The sequence below is a fragment of the Mirounga angustirostris genome, unplaced genomic scaffold (genome assembly GCF_029215605.1).
Source record: "Mirounga angustirostris isolate CCGP_5_RB_7025 unplaced genomic scaffold, mMirAng1.0.hap1 SCAF_8, whole genome shotgun sequence".
NCBI lineage: Eukaryota > Metazoa > Chordata > Mammalia > Carnivora > Phocidae > Mirounga > Mirounga angustirostris.
In genome coordinates this window covers 95910183-95937783 of record NW_026991716.1, presented here as the reverse complement: position 1 = coordinate 95937783, position 27601 = coordinate 95910183, and the positions used below count along the sequence as shown (strand labels likewise).

At 41.0% G+C, this 27601-nt stretch overlaps 1 protein-coding gene across 3 annotated transcripts in view; it reads right to left on the bottom strand.

The window, feature by feature from the left end:
• Positions 1 to 13393, bottom strand: part of SLC16A10 (solute carrier family 16 member 10) — a 119965-nt gene extending 106572 nt beyond the window's left edge. For all 3 annotated transcript variants that reach the window (XM_054505501.2, XM_045865325.2, XM_064598005.1), the window contains exon 1: positions 12806 to 13393. In XM_054505501.2, the coding sequence (XP_054361476.2) occupies positions 12806 to 13142 (337 nt within the window). In that variant the 5' untranslated portion in view covers positions 13143 to 13393. The remainder of the gene's footprint in view (positions 1 to 12805) is intronic.
• Between the last annotated feature and the right edge of the window lie 14208 nt (positions 13394 to 27601).

Below are 27601 nucleotides of genomic sequence, written 5' to 3'. Positions count from 1 at the left end.
TCTCCTAGCCTTTGCCTAGGCATCGTACTCTACCTGAAATACCTCTACCTGCTAAATCTGCTGAAGAATCTAGTGATACTTTAAAGCCGAACTCAAAAGCTACCTCCATGAAGCCTTGCCTGATCAGCTCAGAAGTCATTTGGCCTTCCCCTAAAATCTTGTATCCAAAAAAAAAAAATCTTGTCTCTTATTCGTACTGCATTTAACATGTGTAGCATATTGCCTTAGAGTTATTTACGTTTTTGCCTCTTCTCATAACCTCTCATGTATGGAATACATCAAATTTATTCATTTCCTGCATGACTCCTACTACATAGTCTGTGCTCAATAAATGAAATGATTTCTATATCTTTTTAAAAATAAAAGGAAAACATTTTTAAGCACACATACACCCAAATTAATTAATTAAAGCTATTTTCAACTGAATTGGCTGGGTCAAGAGGAGGCAGAGACAAGACGATAGCACATAGAATGAGACAGGGCTGCTCTTGCAGACTTGATCTTCTCAAGGACAAGGTGTCACCTTGAAGAGTCAGGAAGTGCTTCCAGCCAAGTCTCCAGATGGTTCATTTCCATCCCCACGTTTAACCCCAAAAGAAGGCCTTGATCAACACCTGTCCTGAGAGCACAGGAATGGCAACAAGGGTGTACCCCACCTGCTAGGTGTGTCAGGTGAGAATCTAAAAACAAAAATAGGGCACCTGGGTGGCTCAGTTGGTTAAGCGACTGCCTTCCGCTCAGGTCATGATCCTGGAGTCCCGGGATCGAGTCCCACATCAGGCTCCCTGCTCAGCAGGGAGTCTGCTTCTCCCTCTGACCCTCCTCCCTCTCATGCTCTCTGTCTCTCATTCTCTCTCTCGCAAATAAATAAAATCTTAAAAAAAAAATAAAAACAAAAATAATCTCAGGTCTTCCTAGTATTCCCACTTGTGGTAACAAATTTACTCTAACATATTTACTGGTATGTGTCCTCTTATATTTCCAGATATTATATACAATTGCCAGGACATTTTGCTGCTTCTAAAGGGCTCAAAAACTGGGAAAACACATAGCCCTAAAAGCAATGAAATATAAAGTTAATTTTTAAAAATAGCATTGACACTTATCAAATTAGCAAATACTAATAAAAATTAAACTTAACATTGGTAGGGTTTTCAGGAAGCCAATATATTGCCGATGCACAGTAAACTGCTTTAAGTTTTCTAAAGAACAATCTGGCAATGTGTAACAAGTGTTATAAAATTGTTCATACCCTTTGAACCAGTAATCTCACTTTTGGACATATACCCTAAGGAAGCAAAAACAATTTCTTTGTTCAAAGATGTATACAGATAGGATACTTATATTGCATAACACTGCCTGCAATTCAAACATCCAGCAAAGGAGGACTGGCTAGTAATCTAGGATGCAGCAGTATGGCAGAAGGCCACACTTACTGAAAACCTTAAGTAGGGATACTATGTGGTATAGAAAAATGTACCTTAAAAAGAATGTTCACTGAGAAACTGAAAACAAAAGTTTTTTGTAAGATGGTATCAACACTCACTTGGAAGCAAAATATAATCTGAACTGACATGAGACGATTTATGGTCTTTATTCATCGACTTGTTCTGAACACCCATAGATTTTGCTGCAGAAATATCAATGTATTTGATTACAGGGTGCTGCCTCAGATTGCCCTGTAGGGTGTTAAAAAATTGAGATGTATGTAACAGTTTACTTCTTTAAAATCAAAACAAATCTGAACCCCAAAGATATATGGCCCCAAGAGCTTCAGGTAAGAGATTGTGGCTCTGTACTAATGACCTCTATACACATGCAAGAACATTTGTATATATGTATCTGTTATAAATTTAAAGTAAAAGAATTAGTTTGGTATTCCTTGGCTTTCCATTTCCAGCCTATTCCATAATTAACATTTTTCTCTGAGTAGAAAGAGATAGGGCGCCTGGGTGGCTCAGTTGGTTAAGCGACTGCCTTCGGCTCAGGTCATGATCCTGGAGTCCCGGGATCGAGTCCCACATCGGGCTCCCTGCTGAGCAGGGAGTCTGCTTCTCCCTCTGACCCTCCCCCATCTCATGCTCTCTCTCTCTCATTCTCTCTGTCTCAAATAAATAAATAAAATCTTTAAAAAAAAAAAAAAAAAAAAAGAAAGAGATAAAACCTAACACGTACAACTAAAACTCCATACATCTATCACTTATTCCTACAAAACAACTTATTCTCAGGGCAAGTTTACTATTATAGTCATGAGAGTTAATATTTCTAATGCTAATGATGAATTATTTTTAATATTAACGTTTTTATTATAAAAGTAACACCTGTTCAACACGGAAAACTTAGAGGCCACAGACAAACCAACAGAAAGTAAGAAATCCAAAAACATGGCACTCAAGGATAACTACGGAGTTGGGGGTGTCGCTGCCAAAGTTTGAGTGTTACATTAGTATAGAACAATGGCAACATTTTGCCCCCATCTGCACTAAAACATCAATTAACTTTGTGGAATAACATTGTTTAAATAACTATTGACAAATGTGAATCCTTTGAGATGCTGCCATTTGCAAACTGGAACATGAAGTCAAAACTAATAAAAAGGATAATTAAGTAAGATGAAAAGGTTTTTACTATTAAAAAGTCACCAGACTAACCCACTCAACTTGGCATTAATACCAATCTACCCAGAAGAATCCAGAAATATCTCCATTTAATGAGTAGTGGTTTTCTGTTTTTATAAAGCATAGCTCAGAATTAGTCTTGGATTCAGTCTAAGTTTGTCACAAGAATAAATTTTGACTCTCTGAATACATACAGAACACCTCTTATGCAATTTATTTTTTAGTGGGGCACTTGGGTGGCTCAGTCATTAAGCGTCTGCCTTCGGCTCAGGTCATGATCTCAGGGTCCCTAGAGCCCTGCATCGGGCTCCCCGCTCAGCGGGAAGCCTGCTTCTCCCTCTCCCATTCCCCCTGTTTGTGTTCCCTCTCTCGCTGTCTGTCAAATAAATAAATAAAATCTTAAAAAAAAAAAAAAATTTACTCTTCAGCAAAAAAAAAAAAAGTAATAGCTGAACAACAGATCAATGCATAAACTCTAGTCAGTGATTCTCCTTCTTATGGGAGAGCAGCATTTCTGACCAACATTGTTCCCTCTTGATAAACATAGAAGTCTCATAATCCTTGAAAACTTTAATGCACACCTCCAAGAGTAGTTTACCCTTCAAGTGAGAAACCCTAATATTCAGAAGATAAAGACATGCTTCTGTATTTATCCACCAGCCAAGATTTTGTCACTTTCCTTTTAGTTGTATAATGGAAATAATTAGGATTCTTTTTCAGTTTTTTAAATACAAAATTATAATCTTGACTATGCTTTTTTAAACTAAATGTGCCTTGGGGTGCCCGGGTGGCTCAGTCGGTTGGGCATCTGTCTTTGGCTCAGGTCATGATCCCAGGGTCCTGGGATTGAGCCCCACACTGGGCTCCCTGCTCAGCAGGGAGCCTGCTTCTCCCTCTTCTTCTGCCCCTCCCCCCTGCTCGAGTGTGCTCTCTCTCTCAAATAAATTCTGTAAAAAAATGAAAATGAACTAAATGTACCTCTCTGGAACTTCTAATATGCTCCTCAGGGTTGGGGGAGGGGGGGAATGTCCTGCCTTCTCAGACCCATACACCTCTCCAGACTTAATTTAAGCAGAAACACAGCTTTGGTCCGTATGCATTATTTCACATCTGTATTTCATATGTATCCCCATAACTAAAAATTAATGAAATGAAAAAAGACTTCCAACTTGGAAATAAGGCACATCATTTCCTCAGTTTTTTTTTTTTTAGATTTTTTTTATTTATTTATTTGAGAGAGAGAGAGAGAGCACATGAGAGGGGGGAGGGTCAGAGAGAGAAGCAGACTCCCTGCCAAGCAGGGAGCCCGATGCGGGCCTCGATCCAGGGACTCCAGGATCATGACCTGAGCCGAAGGCAGTCGCTTAACCAACTGAGCCACCCAGGCGCCCTCCTCAGTTCTTTTAGCTCTAGTTCCTATAGGCAAGATGGGAAGTTATTTCTGTTGTTACTGAAGAAAGAAAGTATGATCACACACATCTGGTACATGTCCATGTGAAAGTACTGCTTTCCTCCATCGCTCCAGTCTCAGAGGGACTGGCTCTTGTGTGATGGGTTTGCACAGCTCCCCAGGAGTGCTGGAGTTGCTCATTCTGAATCACTGCCAAGAAAAACACCACGGTTCATGAGCGGCACTAGGCTAGGCTGGTGCTCAGAGCCGTGGTGAGCCAACTGTTCAAGGAGTGTTTGGGAGTTAGTTTGTTTTGTTAAGGTTTGTTTGTTTAATTTGAATATGAGATCAGATCTCTGATTGGATTGTAATAACTCTAAATGGAATTCTATTCCAAAAGCAACTTCCCAGGATTTCTGATAACTTGGGTAGAAGATACTATTAAGGTTCTAGAGAATATATAGGTAATATGAAGAAAATAGTTTCAAGGCAGAAAAAAGGCAGGGTTCTACACTTCAGGACAACTTTAACACAAGTACAAATTTTTACCCAGCTGAAAAGATGCTCTTAAATTCAACATAATAGATGTAAATACTGGTATCATGTGCCGCAACCCTAAACTGTTCAAGTTCCAACTTTCCTATCTATAAATGGAAGTAACAGCACACTACAAGCCTACCTAAAAAACAATGTATGAATATATATGAATGTATATGAAAGCTCTTTATGATAAAGGACTACGCAAATTATCATTTAAATATGAATTATCCTTAAAATGCCATTCACAGAATGGTAGATTAGAATAGGTTGCAATTAGGTTCTCTGTCTTCCACCTCCAGGTTTGTTTTTGTTTTTTAGTTTTTTGGTTTTTGTTTTGTTTTGTTTTTGTAAGCACTCTCTAACCCCAACATGGGGCTCAACCTCACCACTAGGAGATCAAGAGTCACATGCTCTACTGACTGAACCAGCCAGGCACCCCTCTGTCTTCCACTTTAATCTTAATTCATAACTCATTTGAATTCATGCTATTCCTCCCAAACGTTCCAAGTACATCAAAAATGTAACAACAGTTGTATAAAATCATTGTTTTGTCCCATGGTTATGACAAAAGGAATAAAATGGCCAACAATTTCATCAGAATTTTACAAGGATTAACCACCACACTGAAGAGAGGAGTGGCACACTAATACACACTAATATCTTTTGCATAGAGGCAAAAGATAGCAGGATAAGTTCGGAAAAGTGCAAGGCGTTCAGCGTGGCCAGAGCACAAAGAAGAAGAGAAAGAGGTGAGAGGCAAGGCTAACGGGTCAGGAAAGGGCCAGAACCTGAAGACTTCTGGTGTACGTAGTAGTAAGTATCACCGATGCCTTTAAACATAACAATGATATGGTGCTGTGTTTTAGAGAAATCACTCGTGCATAACTGAGGACAGAGGGACCAGTTAAAGCATTAGGACAATAACTGAGGCATTAATGAAGGCATGAATTAAGACAGCACTAAAGGAAAGAAAGGGGATTGATTTATGAGGCATTTAGGAAGTAAATGTAAAAGGATTTTGTCTAGTTTAACAAAATAGGAAAAGGGAGAAATAAGAAATTAAGATGAATTCAACAAGAGGTGTCAGGCACCGAGAAAATTCAGAAGAAAGGATAGGTTTATTTACAAGTGGGCTGTTGTTTTTGGTGGCAGAAGATTGTATGGGGTGGCTAAAAAAATGTATTCATTTTGAGTATGATATACCTGCATATCCAAATGGAGCTGTCCAGATATAATAAATACGGGTCATGAACACAGAGAAGAAATTTGGAAATAACAACCCTAAGAGAGCGGCTGGAGCCATGGGGTGTGGGAGACACCCAAGGAAGATAGGAAAAGTGAAGCCAAGTACATGGCCTGGGATGAAGCCTCAAGGAATTGCAATATGGATTCAACAAGAACCCATACAAAAAGATGTAACAAATCACAATAAGAGCACAGAGTACAATTTATTCTAAAAGATACCTCAAAACCCTTCCTGAAGTAATTCTGGTATGCTTTTATTTTTGATTGATTTCATTCTTTGAGCAGTTAATTTTATTGATAAAAGTTCCATGATAAAACACCCACAGGAATACTCATTATTGTATTTGATCAGAATTCATTATTTACTATTCACACTGTTTCATCTTGCTCTGAATTCAGAAACATTTTGGAAATGGAGTACAAAATGCTCACATCGTACTCCTTTCTTTATTATTCCAAAATCCCGAAATCATTTTTGTGATCTAATGACCTACTGTAACAGCCAGTCCAGGTGAATTTACATGTAATATAAGATTGGATGTTTTAAGATGGAGGAGAACAAAGGAGATTCAAGCATAACAGCCATAAGTGAGTTCTCTTAGTTTTCAACCTCTTCCAGTGCAAATAACAGGCATTTTTCTTATAGCAAAAGATGTATTGGACCATGAACTAGATTGTTCATTCACCATAGTCAGTTCAACAAAACATTAAAAACCTTCCTAGGGTATAGAAATTATTAGTTATACAGGCAGCTTTCCACACACACACACACACACACACACACACACACACAGCCCTTAGCATAAAGACAAGACATAGCAGTTTGGTTCTGAATTATAATCAACTTCCTATAAGTCTAGGTGTAGCAAAAAACTGCAGTGTGTAGATATCAGCATAAATGTAAATGTGAAAACTTTTTTTAAAAAACCTTCAAGACGGGCGCCTGGATGGCTCAGTTGGTTAAGCGACTGCCTTCGGCTCAGGTCATGATCCCAGGGTCCTGGGATCGAGTCCCACATCGGGCTCCCGGCTCAGCGGGGAGCCTGCTTCTCCCTCTGATCCTCTCCTCTCTCATGCTGTTGCTCGCTCGCTCTCTAATAAATAAATAAATAAAATCTTAAAAAAAAAAAAAAAACCTTCAAGACGGGGGCGCCTGGGTGGCTCAGTCGTTAAGCATCTGCCTTTGGCTCAGGTCATGATCTCAGGGTCCTGGGATTGAACCCCACATCGGGCTCCCTGCTCCGCGGGAAGCCTGCTTCTCCCTCTCCCACTCCCCCTGCTTGTGTTCCCTCTCTCGCTCTCTGTCAAATAAATAAATAAAATCTTTTTAATAAATAAATAAATAAATAATCTTCAAGAGCATGAACTGACTTGAAGTTTCAGAGGTGCCAGCAGGACTATTTTGAGAGATGTTACAAGATGCATTGTTCCCTAAATGGTATTGAAAATCCTACTTTGTGACTGTAACTGTCTGAAGAGCAATCTACCTCATATAGGGAAGGCAAAGTTGCATCAAAGATTGTAGCCAGAGAGCCTCCCTTTGGGGACCTTTTTGATAATCTACTTTTCTTTAAAACTACTGAATTTTGGGGCACCTGGGTGGCTCAGTCGGTTAATTGTCTGCCTTCGGCTCAGGTCATGATCCCAGGGTCCTGGGATTGAGCCCCACATCGGGCTCCCTGCTTTGCGGGAAGCCTGCTTCTCCCTCTCCCACCCCCCCTGCTTGTGTTCCCTCTCTCACTGTGTCTCTGTCAAATAAATAAAATCTTTAAAACTACTGAATTTTTAATACCTTGATTTGTACTTTAAATACCCAAGACTGGAGGATAACATGCAGTGTTTCCCAAACTTATTTAACCATAGACCTCCACTTTAAAGAAAGGCTATTAAAGAACACAATTTGGAAATTACTGAAAGAAGCAAGAGTCTACTTGACCAAGCCTCTGGACCACAAAGACATAATATCTTCAAAAGGATATCATTAACTACACTAAATACTGATTCTGAAAACATATTTGTTTTAAATAATTTTATTTTATTTATTTATTTGACAGAGAGATACGCAGCAAGACAGGGAACACAAGCAGGGGGAGTGGGAGAGGGAGAAGCAGGCCCCCCGCGGAGCAGAGAGCCCGATGCGGGGCTCGATCCCAGGACCCTGGGATCATGACCTGAGCCGAAGGCAGATGCTCAACGACTGAGCCACCCAGGCGCCCGTTTTAAATAATTTTAAAAGTGAATATACCATTAAAATATTTCTCTTTCTTCCGGAAGAAAACCTAAGTAAACGAGATTAATACCCTGGTAAGATCCCAGAGTGTCCATAGTGCTGTATCTGAAGATAAAAGAATCCTTAATTCTTTATCAGTTCCAGGAAGGAACTAAAAATGGGTTTTCTAATATCCAGCACACTTGTGATTTCTAAGGGAAAATACGTTCCAGTTAACTGTAGTAACTGTTTTAGTTTTCCCCAAAGCATCTGATTTACCTGTACACATGTGAACAGGTAAAAGTTTAACTGAAAAGAGACAACTCAAGTTCAGCCTGCTCCCTCTGATGCAGCACTATGTGTGAGGCTTATCTCTGAGTATCATGTCACTGGCAGCTAGGACAACATAGTGGGGCTGTGAGGCACTCAACAATTTTCACTCGTTCCACTGCCTAACCTGTAGTTCAGCTTGCTTCCCTTTTCCAGAGTCCTAAATTCACAAAGTAAGATTTATTACCATAGACAAAGAGGCCATCAAATGCCTTTCCCAGCCACCACCATTCACGGGAATTTCCTTAGAATTTCAGCTTTTTAAAATAAGATTTAGTCCTGGGACGCCTGGGTGGCTCAGTCGTTAAGGGTCTGCCTTCAGCTCAGGTCATGATCTCAGGGTCCTGGGATTGAGCCTCATCGGGCTCCCTGCTCAGTGGGAAGCCTGCTTCTCCCTCTCCTACTCCCCCTGCTTGTGTTCCCTCTCTCACTGTCTCTCTCTGTCAAATAAATAAATAAAATCTTAAAAAAAAAAAAATAAGATTTAGTCCTGATATATTACAAATGCCTCAGGGAAATATTCTGTTTACTCATTTGTATCCCACAGCAGATCAAAAAATCCTTGGGAACTGCAGACCTTGTTTCTTTCAGTTACCATCTCCAGCGCCCAGCACAGAGAGGGTCAGAAACTTGGTAAACATTTGTAGAATGAATAAGGACTAACATTAAGATGTATAAACTAACCTATAACTTAGTGTGAATGAAAGTCTTCAGGGCCTTTCCTGAGAAGTTCTGGGTAGATCATCAGTTGCATTGAAAGAGTTAAGATAACCCTGAAGAGGGCCACCTGGGTGGCTCAGTCGGTTAAACCTCTGCCTTCAGCTCAGGTCATGATCCCGGGATTCTGGGATCGAGCCCTGCATCGGGCTCTCCGCTCAGTGGTGAGTCTGCTTCTCGCTCTCCCTCTGTGATCTCTCTCGCTCTCTCTCAAATAAATAAATAAAACTAAAAAAGATAGCCCTGAAGAGAAAGCCTGAGAAAGGCTCCTCTTCAGTTCTGTCTGGAAACATCATCATACCATGGATCAGTCTAAAGGAACATCGTTCTTCAAAAGAAACCCCATACTTCAGCTGAATGCCATATGAAATTATCTTCTCATTGGAAGCCCCTCTACAAAAATCTATTTCAATGAGACATTAACAACAGGCAATCCTTTATGACAGCAAAGTAAGACCAAGAAACAGGGACCTTAATCTTTCAGACTTCTTTTCTAACCCTAGAATTCCTGGTATGGTACTCAATCAATTGCTAATGCTTGAATTAATCAACAACATAAAGAAGCTGGATTAGCAGAAGGTTATCCAGCCAATGCAAAGGATCAGTCATTAAAAACCCAGTTTCTGGAGTCAGATAAAAGTGAGGTTGAATCCTGGCTCCACTGCTTACTCTGTAAGCCTGAGTTTCCACATATGAAAAGAAAGATATTTATTAAGCCTATAACGTGGAGTTGCAGTAAGGTTTAAATAGGAATATATACAGTTCTTTGCACTGGGCCTGGCACACAGTTAGTTCTCAAGAAAAGTGAGCCATCATTTAGAAACCTAGATTCACATTCCACCACTACCTCCCTATGTATCCTTGGGCTCATCACTAGGAAGAAGCCAATGAAAACAAAATCAAGGGCTCTCTAATGCTGGGATTATCAATCATAAATAAGGTAAAAGAAAATGGATCAAAACTTTTTGAAAAATAAACGCCTTAAACAATTCAGATATTTTTGGGGCGCCTGGGTGGCTCAGTTGGTTAAGCGACTGCCTTCGGCTTAGGTCATGATCCTGGAGTCCCGGGATCGAGTCCCGCATCGGGCTCCCTGCTCGGCAGGGAGTCTGCTTCTCCCTCTGACCCTCCTCCCTCTCATGCTCTCTGTCTCTCATTCTCTCTGTCTCAAAAAAAAAAAAAAAACCAATTCAGATATTTTTTGGCTTTGTACTTGAAGCTTGCATATGTTTAATCACAAATGACTCAGCATCAGAATATCAAAATGAAAAAGCCTAAACAGGCAGACTTTAGGTATTCTCAAATACTTCAGTGCCTGGGGTGAAGGCTGGACTTTATGAAACACCTGTATATGTTGGGGGTGGGGGCACAGGTCTTTGTATTAAATGGCTTAAAGACAATCTTGTTACCTTTTTTTTTCCCCCACAGATGAGGTTAAATCTTTTTTCTTCCTTAGACCTTAAAATTCATCAGTATCAGCTCTGTATAGCATAGCATCCAAGTAAAGGTCACTGTTCAATCTAGCAGCTGTGTTATACAGAACATTACAAGTGCATAGGCAGGCACCCAGAGCGCAGGTTGGTTCTCTGTCACCACTTAACCCTGCGGTGGGCACCTTTGCGCAAGGGCACAGCCATACACAGCAGTCATGCAGATAAGCACAAAGATCTTCAGTATTTAACTGGCATACCTGTATAACTATTCATACAATATACACCCACACAAACACAAACATGACAAAGTTGTCAGGATTTAACTGAGTAAATGAAAAAGGATATTCATCAAAAAATGAAAATACAGAGCTTCAAAAAGTTCAAGGGAGCAGGTTCCTGTCCCCTCTCCCACCCTCAGCTGGCCAGTACTGGGATATTGTAGCCAACAGGAATTTGGGGGATGGGAGGTAGGTGGAGGCTTCAACACTGTAAAACTCCCATCCCTGGAAAAACTATGGCCTTTCCCCAATAGTTGCTCACTCACACACTCACTCTCAAAATGAAGATAGGAGAAAAAAACCCACAGATAGCAAATGACCTACTCACCTGAGTCTGCAAGAACAGGGGTAAACAAACTGTTGTCTTGTTTGAACTGCATTAAAAATCTGTAATCCCAGGCAAGAATATACTATATGCTAAAGGAACCAGTCTGAAAATGTTGACTGTCAATTCTGCCTCCTTGAGCTTTTCCCTACCAGATACCCAATGCTCATATAAAAAATTATTTTTTGTTCAATATTGCATATGCATATCAATCCTGCTGAACTTTACAAAAGTTGCCTTCCATTAAAAATAAATAACAGGACATTACATTTCTAACACTGTGACCTGCGAAACACCATAGTTCAAGAGCTATTTAAGGAACAGAAATTCCAGGTTAAATATGGTATATTACATGTGCAGAGACAATGTACAAGAATATTCATTGCAGCACTGTTTATATTAAGTTTGGAAGTAATCTAAATGGCTATTAAAGAGAGAATGCATTAGTAAAGTATAATACATTCATACAATGGAAAACCTTGAGTTAAAATGTAAAGATTTTAAGCTACCAGTTCAAATTGAGGTATTATGTGGATAAACTGCAAACGATGCAGAGTAGAAGAAAAGCTGCAGAATGATACATGTAATACTATTTATATAAGGTTTTAAAACTCCCAACATTACCTCTGCCTTAGAATTTGTTGGAACAGTCTTGCATGTTCCTTGTATGTACACTAAATACCTAATGAATATTCACTCTAAAAATAGAAAAGGTTAAAAAAAAAAAAAAAGACTATTAATCATATAAAGTTTCCCCAATGGCAGGGAGGAACCTTATTTAGTACTGGAAGTCACTTAACCCTTTAAGTCATAAGATGTGTGCTCTATCTCCATACTACTACTCACCAAGACACTATTTTACCAAGCCTCAGTTTGCTCACCTACATGGGGTTGATAACACCTGCCTCGCAGGTTGAAGTGAAATAATGCATGTAAAAGAGTTTATACAAAAGGTCTTGGACTTGTTTTTTGCCTATCAGTCAAGAGATCACACAATAACGCCCTACAGGGGAAAAAAAAAAATGTTGAGTCTGCACTTTTTCATCTAGTCTCGTATATGGTTAAATATGACAAAGAACACAACAGGAAAGGGCAACCCCTCACCTTCCTCCTTCCAGTCCCTGATCTGGCTTGCCTCCTATGCTTTCTATATTTAGCACGCATTGCCCCCCCCCCCAAAAAAAAACCACGAAACCGTGACTCTTGCAGGGCTCCCTTCGGAACTCCCCGTGATCTTGGAATAAATCCCTTTAATGTCACCAACCCTGCCGCCCCTCACCACAGACACCCGTCTGCAGCCCCGGAGGCAGATGAACGAAAACCCAACGGTCATGGCCACATAAGAGACCGTAAAAATCACAGTGCGATGTTGTTGGGTTTGAAAGGTTCTGTTTGTTTTCAAAAATTAAGAGGAAAGTATACCGTAGACTCTTAAACCCTACTCTTAGAAAGAAGATCTGGGCAAATAAGTTCTGCGACTTGTTTCCAAACACACCGTCCCCACATCTGGATCCAATACAAAGCCAGGCACACCGAGGCCCCTGGAGCGGCAGGCTGCGTTTGCAGTGGGGCAGACCCACCTCTCACACCCGCCCGCACACAGCACCCACCGAGGCGCACATGCCGGCGCCGACACACACTCCGCACGCGGGATGCTCTCAGAGGCCCCGTGCCCGCTCTCCCCGCACTCCCGGCTGGCGCGGCGGGCTCCGAGCCTCACCTGTCTTGAAGACCATCTTGTCATCGTCCTTGGACCCGAAGGTCTTCAGCATGGCCACGAAGAGCACCCCGCAGGCGTTCTGGATGCCGAACACCGACCCATTGCACCACATGGCGGCAAACATCACCAGCCAGCCCCAGCCGCCCTCGGGAGGCTGCGGGGGCTCAGCGCCCGCCGGCCCCGTCAGCTCTACCTCCACCTTCTCGACGGACGCCTCGGGGCCGTCCGAGGGTCCCGGGCCGGGCAGCGGAGCGGCCCCCACCGTAGGCGCGGGGCCCGGTGGCTGCGCCTCGCTCGTCCCCTGCGCGGCGGCGGGCTCCTCGGGGAAGGGCACCATGGCCCGAGGCGGCCCCCTCGGGCGCCAGGGGAGCGCGAGGGGTGCGAGTCCCCGGCGAGCTCGCGGAGGAGCTGCCGAGCGCCGAGCCCGCGGGCTGCTGAGGCCGAGGCGAGGGCGGCGGAGCCCCGGGTGGGCCGTCAGCGCAGGGCGCGGAGGCTGCCGCGAGGAGGAAGGCGGAGGCGAGCGAGCACCTCACAGCCCAGGGACTCGGGCCTCCAGTGCACAGCCCCGTACCCGCCACTGCGGCGGGGGCCCGCCAGCCGGCTCTTAAAGACGCCCCCCACCCCGCTGGCTGGGGGCGTGGCTGGAGCGGGACGTGCCCCAGACTCTCGAGATGATTGGGCTTCAGGAGAGCGGAGGCGGGGCCCGCCCGCCTGGAGGAGCCAAGACCCAGGTGCCCGCGGGTGGCGGTCTCTGCGCGCGCGCCTGCGGCAAGGCCTCCTCCTACCCAGTAGGGGGTCATAGATGTGTAGGTTGCCTCGCCGCAAAGTGTTAACGGAAGGAGCGCGAATCCTCCTAGGTACAGGCTGGGTGTGTCATCACACAGCAGTACGGGAGCTTCTTTAGCCTTAGCTCACTGACAGCTTCACAACCAAACTAACATTGCCTCTTTGTTTTTGTTTTGCTTTTTGGCATTCACCTCTTATTACTAATTATAATATATAAGCTACGTAATGCCACCTGCTTACCTAAAAGAAAGTCAGAAGAGGACTTATTGAATTATTTCTCCTGCTTTCATACACAATTTCCTATAAATACTTGGCACATTAAAGATGCCCATTTTGTAAGACGCAGACTACATAATACCAAAGCCTTCAAATAACATTTTTGACAGCTGAAAAACATTACTTTTAAACTACAGCACAGTTGTTTTCACTTTAAACATAAATGAGCACGTATATTCAACTCCTCTGTCTCTCCGAAGCATGGAGCAGCAATGTATGTGAAAGAAAGGAAGAATAGCTGTGCAATATTGAGCACACTTCTTAATTTCTCAGTTACTCAGATTCTTCACTTCAAAGTCAATATATACTAGTTATTTTGTGTGCCCACCACTACGGTGGAGTATACAGATGAGTGTGATTGATCATATTTCTTCCTCTACCTGTTAATAAACTAGTAGGAGAAAATCCTGGGTTAGAATAGGAGGCTCAGATGGTATTATAATACATATATAACGAACAGGAGTGGGATGGAAAAATTCTCTTCAAAACACTATAGAAGAGCTTCTACAGCAAGTCGTCATGGAGCTGAGCCCCAAATCAAACAGGTAACTTGAGTGGGCAAAGATAGGGGAAGAGCATTCTAGGTAGAGAAAATCGCCTAGGCTATGGAAAGCAGGGTGTGCTTGAAGAACAGGGGACATAGCTCAAACAAAATGTGTCTTAGGGATAGGGTTAGAATAATAGACTAAGATTAGTCATACAAGTGCACCAAAATGAATGCACAGGATGTTAATCCAGCATTGTTGGAAAATAAGGAAAAAGTGGAAGCAAAGATATGCATCAGTGGCTGGTTGATTAAATACATACTACATAATCTCTAGAAGTTATGTTGTTTACCTCTATTGACTTTGAAAGTTATCCACAACATTTTATTTAGCAAAGAAAGGACATCATTAAAAAAGGTATGGATTATAACACAAAATATAAAATAAGTATCCATAAAGTATATTAAGTCTTCCTCTCAAAACCCATAATCCCAGTCTAATCATTAAAAAAAAAAAATTAGACAAGGGCGCCTGGGTGGCTCAGTCGGTTAAGCCTCAAACTCTTGATGTTGGCTCAGATCATGATCTCAGGGTTGTGAGACTGAGCCCCTGATCAGGCTCTGCACTGGGCATGGAACCTGCTTAAGATTCTCTCTCTGCCCCTACCCCTGCTCCTGCAGGCACAAGCTCTCTCTCTCTCTCAAAAAAAATTAGGGGCACCTGGGTGGCTCAGGTGGTTAAGAGTCTGACTTCCGCTCAGGTCGTGATCCCAGGGTCCTGGGATGGAGCCCCAGGTTTGGCTCCCTTCTCAGCAGGGAGCCTGCTTCTCCCTCTCCCCCTATGCCCACTGGTACTCACACACACTCTCTCTCTCTCAAATAAATAAAATCTTTTCTAAAAAATTAGACAAGTCTCAATTGAGGGACATTCTATAAAATACCAGACCAGTACTTCTCAATACTGTTAAAGTCGTCAAATCAAGGAAAATCTGAGAAATGTCAGATCCAAGAGGAACTGAAGGCAGTGTGACGACTAAATGGAATGTGACATCCTAGATGTAATCCTGGAACAGAAAAAGGACATTAGGTAAAAACTAAGGAAATCTGAATAAAATAAAATAAATTATTAATACTGGCTCATTAATTGTAACAAATGTGGAATACAAATTAAGATGTTAATAAGAGAGGGCGCCTGGGTGGCTCAGTTGGTTAAGCGACTGCCTTCAGCTCAGGTGATGATCCTGGGGTCCCGGGATCGAGTCCCACATCGGGCTCCCTGCTCAGCAGGGAGTCTGCTTCTCCCTCTGACCCTCCCCCATCTCATGCTCTCTCTCTATCTCATTCTCTCTCTCAAATAAATAAATAAAATCTTTAAAAAAAAAAAGATGTTGGGCGCCTGGGTGGCTCAGTTGGTTAAGCGACTGCCTTTGGCTCAGGTCATGATCCTGGAGTCCCTGGATCGAGTCCCGCATCGGGCTCCCTGCTCGGCGGGGAGTCTGCTTCTCCCTCTGACCCTCCTCCCTCTCATGCTCTCTGTCTCTCATTCTCTCTCTCAAATAAATAAATAAAATCTTTAAAAAAAAAAAAAGATGTTAATAAGAGAATTGGGTGAAGAGGTATGGGAACTCTGTATTATCTTTGCAATTTTTCTATAAATCTAAAACTGTTCTAAAAATAAAATTTGTTTTTTTATTTTTATTTTTTAAATAAGCTCTAGGCCCAACATGGGGCTTGAATTTATAATCTTGAGATCAAGAGTCACATGCTCCACCAACCGAATCAGCCAGGAGCCCCTAAAGTTTTGTTGTTGTTGTTGTTTTTAACGATTTTATTTATTTATTTGAGACAGAGAGAATGAGAGACAGAGAGCATGAGAGGGAGGAGGGTCAGAGGGAGAAGCAGACTCCCTGCCGAGCAGGGAGCCCGATGCGGGACTCGATCCCGGGACTCCAGGATCATGACCTGAGCCAAAGGCAGTCGCTTAACCAACTGAGCCACCCAGGCGCCCCTAAAGTTTATTTTTTAAAAGTTTGTGTATCATGATTCCATTCTTGTAAAAATACGTATATATGTATGTAACAATTTTTAAACATGATACTGTTTATTTTTTTTAATTTTTATTTTTTATTCTTATGTTAATCCCCATACATTACATCATTAGTTTTAGATGAAGTGTTCCATGATTCATTGTTTGTGCATAACACCCAGTGCTCCATGCAGAATGTGCCCTCCTCAATACCCACCACCAGGCTAACCCATCCTCCCACCCCCCTCCCCTCTAGAACCCTCAGTTTGTTTTTCAGAGTCCATCGTCTCTCATGGTTCATCTACCCCTCCGATTTCCCCCGCTTCATTCTTCCCCTCCCACTACCTTCTTCTTCTTTTTTTTCTTAACATATATTGCATTATTTGTTTCAGAGGTACAGATCTAAGATTCAACAGTCTTGCACAATTCACAGCGCTTACCAGAGCATATACCCTCCCCAGTGTCTATCACCCAGTCACCCCATCCCTCCCACCCCACCCCCCACTCCAGCAACCCTCAGTTTGTTTCCTGCAATTAAGAATTCCTCATATCAGTGAGATCATATGATACCTGTCTTTCTCTGTTTGACTTATTTCACTCAACATAATACCCTCCAGTTCCATCCACGTCGTTGCAAATGGCAAGATCTCATTCCTTTTGATGGCTGCATAATATTCCATTGTATATATATACCACTTCTTCTTTATCCATTCATCTGTCGATGGACATCTTGGCTCTTTCCACAGTTTGCCTATTGTGGACATTGCTGCTATAAACATCGGGGTGCACGTACCCCTTCGGATCCCTACTTTTGTATCTTTGGGGTAAATACCCAGTAGTGCAATTGCTGGATCATATGGTAGCTCTATTTTCAACTTTTTAAGGAACCTCCATACAGTTTTCCAGAGTGGCTGCACCAGCTTGCATTCCCACCAACAGTGTAGGAGGGTTCCCCTTTCTCCGCATCCCCGCCAACATCTGTTGTTTCCTGACTTGTTAATTTTAGCCATTCTGACTGGTGTGAGGTGATATCTCATGGAGGTTTTGATTTGGATTTCCCTGATGCCGAGCGATATTGAGCACTTTTTCATGTGTCTGTTGGCCATTTGGATGTCTTCTTTGGAAAAATGTCTGTTCATGTCCTCTGCCCATTTCTTGATTGGATCATTTGTTCTTTGGGTGTTGAGTTTGATGAGTTCTTTATAGATTTTGGATACTAGCCCTTTATCTGATATGTCATTTGCAAATATCTTCTCCCATTCTGTCGGTTGTCTTTTGGTTTTGTTGACTGTTTCCTTTGCTATGCAAAAGCTTTTTATCTTGATGAAGTCCCAATAGTTCATTTTTGCCCTTGCTTCCCTTGCCTTTGGCGATGTTTCTAGGAAGAAGTTGCTTTGGCTGAGGTCAAAGAGGTTGCTGCCTGTGTTCTCCTTTAGGATTTGGATGGACTCCTGTCTCACATTGAGGTCTTTCAACCATTTGGAGTCTATTTTTGTGTGTGGTGTAAGGAAATGGTCCAGATACTGTTTATTTTTAAGTTTCACTTTATATATGATTGTTATATGTATAGCATATATAACATTTCTAAGCATTATATAATGTGCTTTATTTTCAGATTAAAGTTTGACATTTTTCACGGGGATTGATTTAAGAATAACTTGGACTTAAAGGATTAAAAAATTAATGCCCACAAACCACTTAGACAGTGCCTGGCACACAGCAAGCTCTTATGAAATGTTAGCAGTTACTACCATTATTATTACTATTGATGACGTCAATGATTCCTTCCAGTGACTTCCCAATACCAGCATTTTATTGGAATCAAGCAATTTAAATGGATGTTTACATTTTTATAAATACAACTTTTATTTAATCACAAATATATCAAGTTAGGAAATTAAAATATGAAAACATTGAAATTTAGGAGCTTAGATGTCCTTGTCCTCAACTATTATGTTATCTATTCCTTAAAGAGAAATTTATTTCCCACCAGTTACTCTTTCCCCAACTCACAAAAGGCACCACTTAAAAAATCTGATACTAGGTCTACAACACAAATAATTGGAAAGATATTCCATGCTCATGGAATGGAAGAAGTAATATTGTTAACATGTCCATACTACCCAAAGCAAACTACAGATTCAATGCAATCCCCATCAAAATACCAATGACATTTTTCATAGAACTAGAACAAATAATCCTAAAATTTGTGTGGTGCCACAAAAGATGCTGAATAGCCAAAGCAATCTTGAGAAAGAAGCACAAAGCTCCCTAGTTTCAAACAATACTACAAATCTATAGTAATCAAAATAGTAGGATACTGGCACAAAAACAAACAGATCAATAGAATAGAATAGAAAGTCCAGAAGTAAACTCATGCACATGAGGTCAACTAATCTATGACAAAGGAGGCAAGAATATACAATAGGGAAAAGACAATCTCTTCAATAAATGGTGTTGGGAAAACTGAACAGCTACATACAAAAGAATAAAACTGAACCACTATCTTACACCATATACAAAAAAAAGTTCAAAATGAATTTAATTTTTTTAAGATATTTTTTATTTATTTATTTGACAGAGAGATAGAGAGCACAAGTAGGCAGAGTGGCAGGCAGAGGGAAAGGGAGAAGCAGGCTCTCCGCTGAGCAGGGAGCCCCACGCGGGGCTCGATCCCAGGACCCTGGTATCATGACCTGAGCCGAAGGCAGCCACTTAACCAACTGAGCCACCTAGGCGCCCCAAAAATGGATTTAAGATTCAAATATAAGATCTGAAATCATAAAACTCCTAGAAGAAAACATAGGCAGTAAGCTCTTTGACATTAGTTTTAACAGTATTTTTTTGGACCGGTCTCCTCAGGCAAGGCAACAAAAGCTAAAATAAACAAATAGAATTACATCAAACTAAAAACCTTTTGCACAGCAAAATAAACCATGAACAAAATGAAAAGGCAACCTGCTGAGTGGGGCAAGATATTCGCAAATCATACATCCACTAAGGAGTGAATATCCAAAATATATAAAGAATTTATACAAATTAATATCAAAAAAACAATTTAAAAATGGGCAAAGGACTTGAATATACATTTTTCCAATGAAGGTATACAGATGGTCAAAAGACACGTGAAAACATGGTCAACATCACTAATCAAGGAAATGCAAGTCAAAACCACAATGAGATATCATCTCACACACACCTGTCAAAATGGCTAAAATCAACAACACAAGAAATAACAGGTGTTGGCAAGGATGTGGAGAAAAGGAAAACCCTGTGCACTGTTGGTGGGAACATAAATTGGTGCAGCCACTCTGGAAAACAGTATGGAGATTCCTCAAAAAAAGTAAAAATAGAACTACCATACAATCTAGCAGTTCCACTTCTAAGTATCTATCCAAAGAAAACAAAAACATTCAAAGAGATATATGCATCCCTATGTAATGCAGCATTATTTACAATAGTCAAGATATGGAAGCAACCTAGGGACGCCTGGATGTCTCAGTCAATTAAGCATCTGCCTTTGGTTCAGGTCGTGATCCCAGAGTCCTGAGATCAAGTCCAACATCGGGTTCCCTGCTCGGCAGGGAGCCTGCTTCTCCCTCTGCCTGCCGCTCCCCCTGCTTGTGCGCGCTCTCTCTCTCTCTCTGACAAATAAATAAATTCTTTAAAATACATATAAAAAGTAAATTAAAAAAAGATATGGAAGTAACCTAAGTGTCCATCAGTAGATGAATGGGTGCATATATGTCATGGAATATTACTCGGCCATGAAAAAAGAATGAATCTTGCCATTTGCTACAACATAGATGGACCTAGAGGGTATTACGCTAAGTGAAATAAGTCATACAAAGAAAATACTGTATTATTTCACTTATATGTGGAACCTAAAAAAAAAAACAAATGAACAAACAAAACTGAAACAGACTCATAGATGGGAGAAACATACTGTTAATTACCAGAGTGGGGAGCGGCTGGAGGTTGGAGAATGGGTGAAATAGGTGAAGGATTAAGAAGTGCAAACTTCCAGTTATAACCATGGAGATGTAATGTACAGCATAGGGAATATAGTCAATAATATTATAATAACTATATGGTGACAGATGGTAACAAGACTTATGGTGGAGGTCATTCATAATGCATAGTAATATTCAATCATTACGATGCACACCTGAAACCAATAGGATATTGTATCCTTGGTGATCACGTATCCTGTCAATTATACTATAATTAAAAAATTAATCTGACACAAAATCTCTCTCTCATTACCAACTTGATCTGTTTGGAATTATTGGCTCATTTACACCAGAGCAAATTATTCTTCTAGTCTATGGTCTGAGTAAAGGGCATATACTGAAGATTACCAATAAAAACAGAAGTTTCAGTCTAGTTAAGCCACAGATTGGCTTCTCCTTCATCTCCACTGTTTTGCTTTTCTCAAATTCCTAAATTGGTGAAAGAAAAGATGTCATGATGTGAAATGAAATAATCAAACAAAACACTTTTTAAAAAATAATAAAGTGCCTTAAACATTAAAAGTCAAGAGTTAGGGGCACCTGGGTGGCTCAGTTGGTTAAAGCGTCTGCCTTCGGTTCAGGTCATGATCCCAGGGTCCTGGGATCGAGCCCCGCATCAGGCCCCCTCCTCAGCAGGGAGCCTGCTTCTCTCTCCCACTCCCCCTGCTTGTGTTCCCTCTCTTGCTGTGTCTCTCTCTGTCAAATAAATAAATAAAATCTTTTTTTAAAAAAAGTCAAGAGTTATTTTAGGTTTCTATGCTCCTTGAAAAAGATATTCTGGACCCACAGTTGGAGGCTGGGTTGAAATCTTATTAAATCTGGCAAGTTTGTGCTTGGCATTTTGTTTTTCTATATCAAAGGGGGAAACTTAAATCAGATTTTCTTGTCTGAATGTTTTTTACAAGAAAGTTTTTACTTTTTTTTTTTTAAGATTTTATTTATTTATTTGAGAGAGAGAGAGGGAGAGCTTGGGCAGGGGGGAGGGGGAGGGGGAGGGACAGGAGAAGCAGACTCCTCGCTGAGTAGGGACCCAGATGGCAAACTCAATCCCAGGACCCTGGGATCATGACCTGAGCCAAAGGCAGATGTTTAACCCACTGAGCCACCCAGGCTCCTGAAAGTTTTCACTTCTAAATGCCAATAAGCCACTGACTGAAGCAAAGACTTGTGTGTGAAGAGAAACTACATTCTATTTCTATGTCTACACCTGCCACTAACTTACATCATGCTATTGGATTGACCTCTTGCTTCACGTTCTCTATCTGAAAATATGGAACTGTTCATATATAACTACCTCCTAATAATGGTATGTTCCTTAATGAGTTCCTATTTATTAAGCACTTGGTGATCATGAGATAAAAGGATTTATAAAATACAAAACATTATAATTGTTCTTTAATTCTAAATGCCAGCAGTAACTTCATGGTTAGGCCTTTTCATCTATAGTTTATATTAAACTTATTATTTATAGGAATGTCTGGGTGGCTCAGTCCTGGGATCTGAGTCCCACTTCGGGCTCCTTGCTTAGCAGGGAGTCTACTTCTCCCTCTGCCTGCCGCTCTCCCTGCTTGTGCTCGCACTCCCTCTGACAAATAAATAAATAAAATTAAACTTATTATTTTTAAACTTTTTTTTTTAAAGATTTAATTTATTTATTTGAGAGAGAATGAGAGAGACCACATGAGAGGGAGGAGGGCCAGAGGGAGAAGCAGACTCCCCGCCGAGCAGGGAGCCCGACGCGGGACTCGATCCTGGGACTCCAGGATCATGACCTGAGCCGAAGGCAGTCGCTTAACTGACTGAGCCACCCAGGCGCCCCTATAAACTATTTATTAAAATATCCTTACTTGATCCTCACTCTAGTCAGAAATGTCATTCTTTCCTATTTAGGAGGGTCTCATTTTTTAGCTAAATGTTAACACTTTCCACTGTCCAAGAAATGTTCTCCATCTAGTCCAGTTCAGCATAAATGCTCCTTAAACATCTGAGTTGAACTGAATATGCTAAATACTAAAGTACTAAGTTATGTGGTCATGGACTTCCAGTTATACTCTATGAAATCCAGTACATAATACATGCTTTGAGGCCATTTTAATTACTGTTTTAAATCTAGTAGCCAACAATAGCATTGGACTGCCTTGGTGGCTATGGACAAATTCTAACACATAATCTTTCTGTGTCTCTATTCTCCAAATCACAAAATAGGTATAGTACTATCATAGTGATTATTTGGTAGGAAGTTGGGAACTGCTACAATAAAATCAAATTTAAATATGCATACACAGATATGTGACCTAGAAATCTTTTTGTGAATGCTTTGATTAAAAACACATGCACAGGGGTGCCTGGGTGGCTCAGTCATTAAGCGTCTGCCTTCGGATCAGGTCATGATCCCAGGGTCCTGGGACCGAGCCCCACATCATGCTCTCTGCTCAGCGGGAAGTCTGCTTCTCCCTCTCCCACTCCCCCTGCTTGTGTTCCCTCTCTCATTGTGTCTCTGTCAAATAAATAAATAAAATCTTAAAAAAAAAAACAAAAAAAAACACATGCACAGAGATTCAACACTGACTTGTACAAATGATAAATGAGGATTTTAATGCTTAAAACTGCACTTTATAAATGACACTGAATCAACTCTCTGACCTCCACTTCCTCACCTCTTTTAAAAATCTCCTCAATCTACTCCTCCCCTAGAATCCCCTAATCCTCCCAAATCTAGGCTAATAAACTAGGGCTCCTCCTTTATATACCTCTACCCTAGGTAGGGGCCCAGGGCAGGCTGCCCTCACATGTACCCTCAGGGCATGTTGATTATTTTGATTTGAAGCTACTTAGGAAGGAGTGGTGCAAGCACACTCAGACCCTCCTCTGTCTCCCTGAAAGGAGGAAATAAATCTCCCACATGAAAAATACCCACCCTATACAAAGAAGTTAAAAAAAAAACCCTTGTCACCAGAGATAGGGACTTTAAAGTTGAGAAGCCATAAAAGAAAACCTTTTACTTTTTACTAATCCACTACCTCAGCCCAAATTCCACTTAGAATTCCTTTCTAATTAAAAATCCCAAACACCTCTTTTCCTTATCCTGTAAATTCCTCACAAATTTGTCTCTTTGTCTAAAATGTATAAAAACTGCCTGCCTTGGTCATTTCTTTAGATCTCAATTTCGTTATTGGGCCTCCAAGTGCACATAATAAAAGTGCTTTCTTTCTCCTGTTAATCTGTCTCATGTAAATTGAATTCTTACTCCAGCTGGAAGAACTTGAAGAGTAGAGGAAGAATTCTCCCTCCCCTACATCTAGTTCCCCCAAATACAATCCTGCCAATTCCAGCTCCAGAAGGTCTTCTGACTGGCCCCCTCTGTTCCATCTAGCTGTGGTTCCCTAATGATTCCTTATCATTTCACATGGACCACCAAAATGACCTCCTAACTAGTCTTGCTGCCGAAATCTCTGCCTCCACCAATTCATCTTCTACACTATCTCTGCCCAAACTCTGTTCTCCAGGCTTAAGACCAGCTCCTTGTTTAAAGAACAGGTATAAACAACTCTATGCCTGACATCCTGTAGACCCTGCTTTTGAAATGACTTCCTTTCCCCTTTTCTGAATGGTGACAGAGACAAGCCCAAGGAGACTACCCACTGAGCACAGAGCCCAATGCAGGGCTCACTCTCACGACCCTGAGATCACAACCTGAACTGAAACCAAGAGTCAGAGGCTTACCCAACTGGGATACCCAGGCATCCCTAACTGGTGTTTTTCTAAGAAAAGATTAGGACATAAAATGAGAGACACCAGGGAAAGGCCAATGTGAAGATAAAGGAGAAGGGAATCATTTGTGAGCCAAAGAGAATGGTCTCAGAAGAAACCAAACCTGCTGACACCTTGATCTTGGACTTCTAGCTTCCAGAGCTGTGAGAAAATTTTGTGTTGTTTGAGCACCCCAGATTGTGATATTTTGTTATGGAAGTCCTAGTAAACTAATATACATCATAAAGCACAATTTTATATCTTGCATTTTCTTCATTTAACCCTCATATCACAAATAATTTCCCATATTATTAAATATTCTTTGGATCACCTGGGTGGCCCAGTCAGCTACATGTCTGACTCTTGGTTTCAGCTCATGTCATGATCTCAGGGTTGTGGAATTGAGCCCCACATAGGGCTCCGTGCTTAGTGTGGAGTCTGCTTGAAATTCTCTCTCCCTCTCCTGCTCATGCTCGTTCAATCTCTCTCTCTAAAATAAATAGATTTTTTTAAAAAATATTCTTCAAAAATATGATATTTGGTGGCTATAAAGTATTCTACTATAGAGATGGACCATAATTTATTTAATCATTTCCTACCACTGCATGTATCTGTTATTTCAGGTTTTCACTATTATAAATAATGCTGCAGTAAACATCCTTACACACAAATCTTTGTCTGCATCTCGATAATTTTTTAGGATAGAGCTCTAGATGTGGGATTACTGGCAAAAAGCCTATGAATACTTTAAGGCTCTTAATACACTGCTAAATTTTTGAAAGATTTTATTTATTCATTTGAGACAGAAACAGAGAGAGAGAGAGAGCACAAGCTGGGGGAGAGGCAGAAGGAGAGGGAGGAGCAGATTCCCCAGTGAGCTGGGAGCCCAGCATGGGGCTCTATCCCAGGAAATTTTAAAGCAACTTTATCAATTCACACTGTCACCAATGCTACATAAGAATGCCCACATTAGGGGCGCCGGGCTGGCTCAGTTGGTGGAGCATGCAATTCTTGATCTCAGGGTTGTGAGCTCAAGCCCCACATTGGGTGTAGAGATTACTTAAAAATAAAATCTTATAAAAAAAGAGTGAGAGAATACCCACATTAGTGTGCCTCAGAAAGTATTGAATAATATGATTACTTTTAAATCCTGCCAAGTTAGGATTAAAATGAAATCTCAATGTTAGTTTATGTTTCAGATTTATGGTTATGAGTGAGAAAGATCATATTTATTGACCACCTGTGTATCCTTTTTCATAAATCATCTCTAGTTATTCTCCACATTTTCCCACAGGGAAATTGATGTTTTTCTTATTGCTGTTTATGGGTATTTCTCCATATAGGTCCCATACATTTCTTGCTAGAATTAGTCCCAGGCATTTCATTCCATGTTGTCCTTGCTTTTGTGAATGAATTTTTTCCATGAGAACTTCTAACTCGTTATTGCTAATATAGTAAATGGCAATCAAGTTTATATAGTTATCTGATCCCACCACTCCAGTGTATTACATTTTTGAGAAATCTGGAGGAATTTAAATATAGTGCTTCAATTAAAATTAAAGGGTTATTTTCATTTCAGTCTAACTTTGACAGTAAAGCAAGCTCCACTAGATTAAGATAATTAATACAAGCCTAATAAAAACTTTTATCATTTTACAGCATATGTTAGATCCTAATTCTACAGCTTAAATGGGTAAGTTTTTACTGTGTGTATACGTTTACGCAGTTCACATTTCTAACTGAAAACGTCAACATTTTCTTTTTTTCTACTGCAACAACTTTTAACACAACAACTTGTCTTCAAATATTTGGTTCTCAAAAAAAGTGTCTTTAAAAGCAAAATATTGTGCATCCCTTTTTATGCTATTGACTGTTCCTTCAGCCTTCTCAAACTCTGTGCTGTGGTGTTCTGTAGGACAGGGCAGAGACTGACCTGGGGCTTGCTGGGTATTGCTCAGGCTAGAGTCTGAACACCTGCACCCTAGTGGGTGCAGTGTGGGTCCAGAGTCTGGTCTTCAGCTCTTTGTGTTCCAGAATTCAATTATTTCCCCTCACTAGGGTCATTTGTCTTCTAGAGAGGGACTCAATCAAAGTAAATCCATAGTAAAACTAATTAAGAACCTGGGATATAGTTTTTAAATGTAATTTCATATACTTTCAGGCCAACTTGGATATTCTTATGGGTTGCACAGTGCCTTGTTTTCCCAGAGGGAAAAACCTGCATCACAAAACCTATTACTATCAAAAGCCTGTTAGGGGATCTTAAGCCAGGTTGAGAAGGTTGAATAATCTTCAGAGAAAATGTGTTCAAGCCTAGGCTACCCTGATCCTCTCTAATTCCACCATAGAGGACACAGGCTATTATAGCAAGAATACTTGGAATCAGAAAATGGGCTTCTGTCACTTCACCATGTGTATTGCCTTGTTCCAGGTACTTGCTGTCAAGAGCCTATCTGCAGATCAGTGCTGGAGACCCAAACACAATTCCTCAGCAACCAACCCCAATCCACCCAGCCCACACACTCCATCTTTCCAGCATTACACCATGCTACAGCTTATCACAATATATTTTAGTATCACTAAAGGTATTTGGAGGAAATCCTTTCTTTCTTTCTTTCTTTCTTTCTTTCTTTCTTTCTTTCTTTCTTTCTTTCTTTCTCTCTTCTTTTTCTTTTTCTTTCTCTCTCTCTTTCTATTTTTTTATAAAGATTTTATTTATTTATTTGACAGAGAGAGACACAGTGAGAGAAGGAACACAGCAGGAGGAGTGGGAGAGGGAGAAGCAGGCTTCCCGCAGAACAGGGAGCCCGATGCGGGGCTCGATCCCAGGACCCCAGGATCATGACCTGAGCCGCAGGCAGACGCTTAACGACCGAGCCACCCAGACGCCCCTCAACAAAAATCTCTTGAGCGCAGCATCATACCTTTAGCACAGGCCCTGCTAATGTTTGTTGAAGTGTACTTAGCGCTATCAAATTTACTGTCATAAGAAGAAAAAATATATTTGACAATTTAAATTTGATAACAATAATCCCTGTCCATGTGGTACAGCAGAATTCGAGAGAGTTTTGGAGGAAGGAGATTTGAACTCAAGTCCGGGCTCAGCCTCTCAAAAGCTGCGACCTAAGGCCCCAGGACTGTTGAGATGGAGTGGGATGATAGCCCCTGTGCCCCGTGCCTCACTGCAGAGAGACTGATGTCATTATTGTTGCTGGAAGAATGTCCTTAGTTTTAAGTATTTACTGAAATTTTGTACTCGTGGAATCATACAGTATTAGAGTAGGGATCTATTATTTTGTTCAATTTCCTGCTTAAAGCAAGAATCTCTTCTAAACATCAGAGTGAAACCAAAGGGGCTGCAATGTGCAAGAAGTCTTGTCCATGCATATAAAAGCCCTCAAGTTGTCATGGAATCAGCAACGACATTTAACAACATGACTCACAGTTACATCTCACCTCTC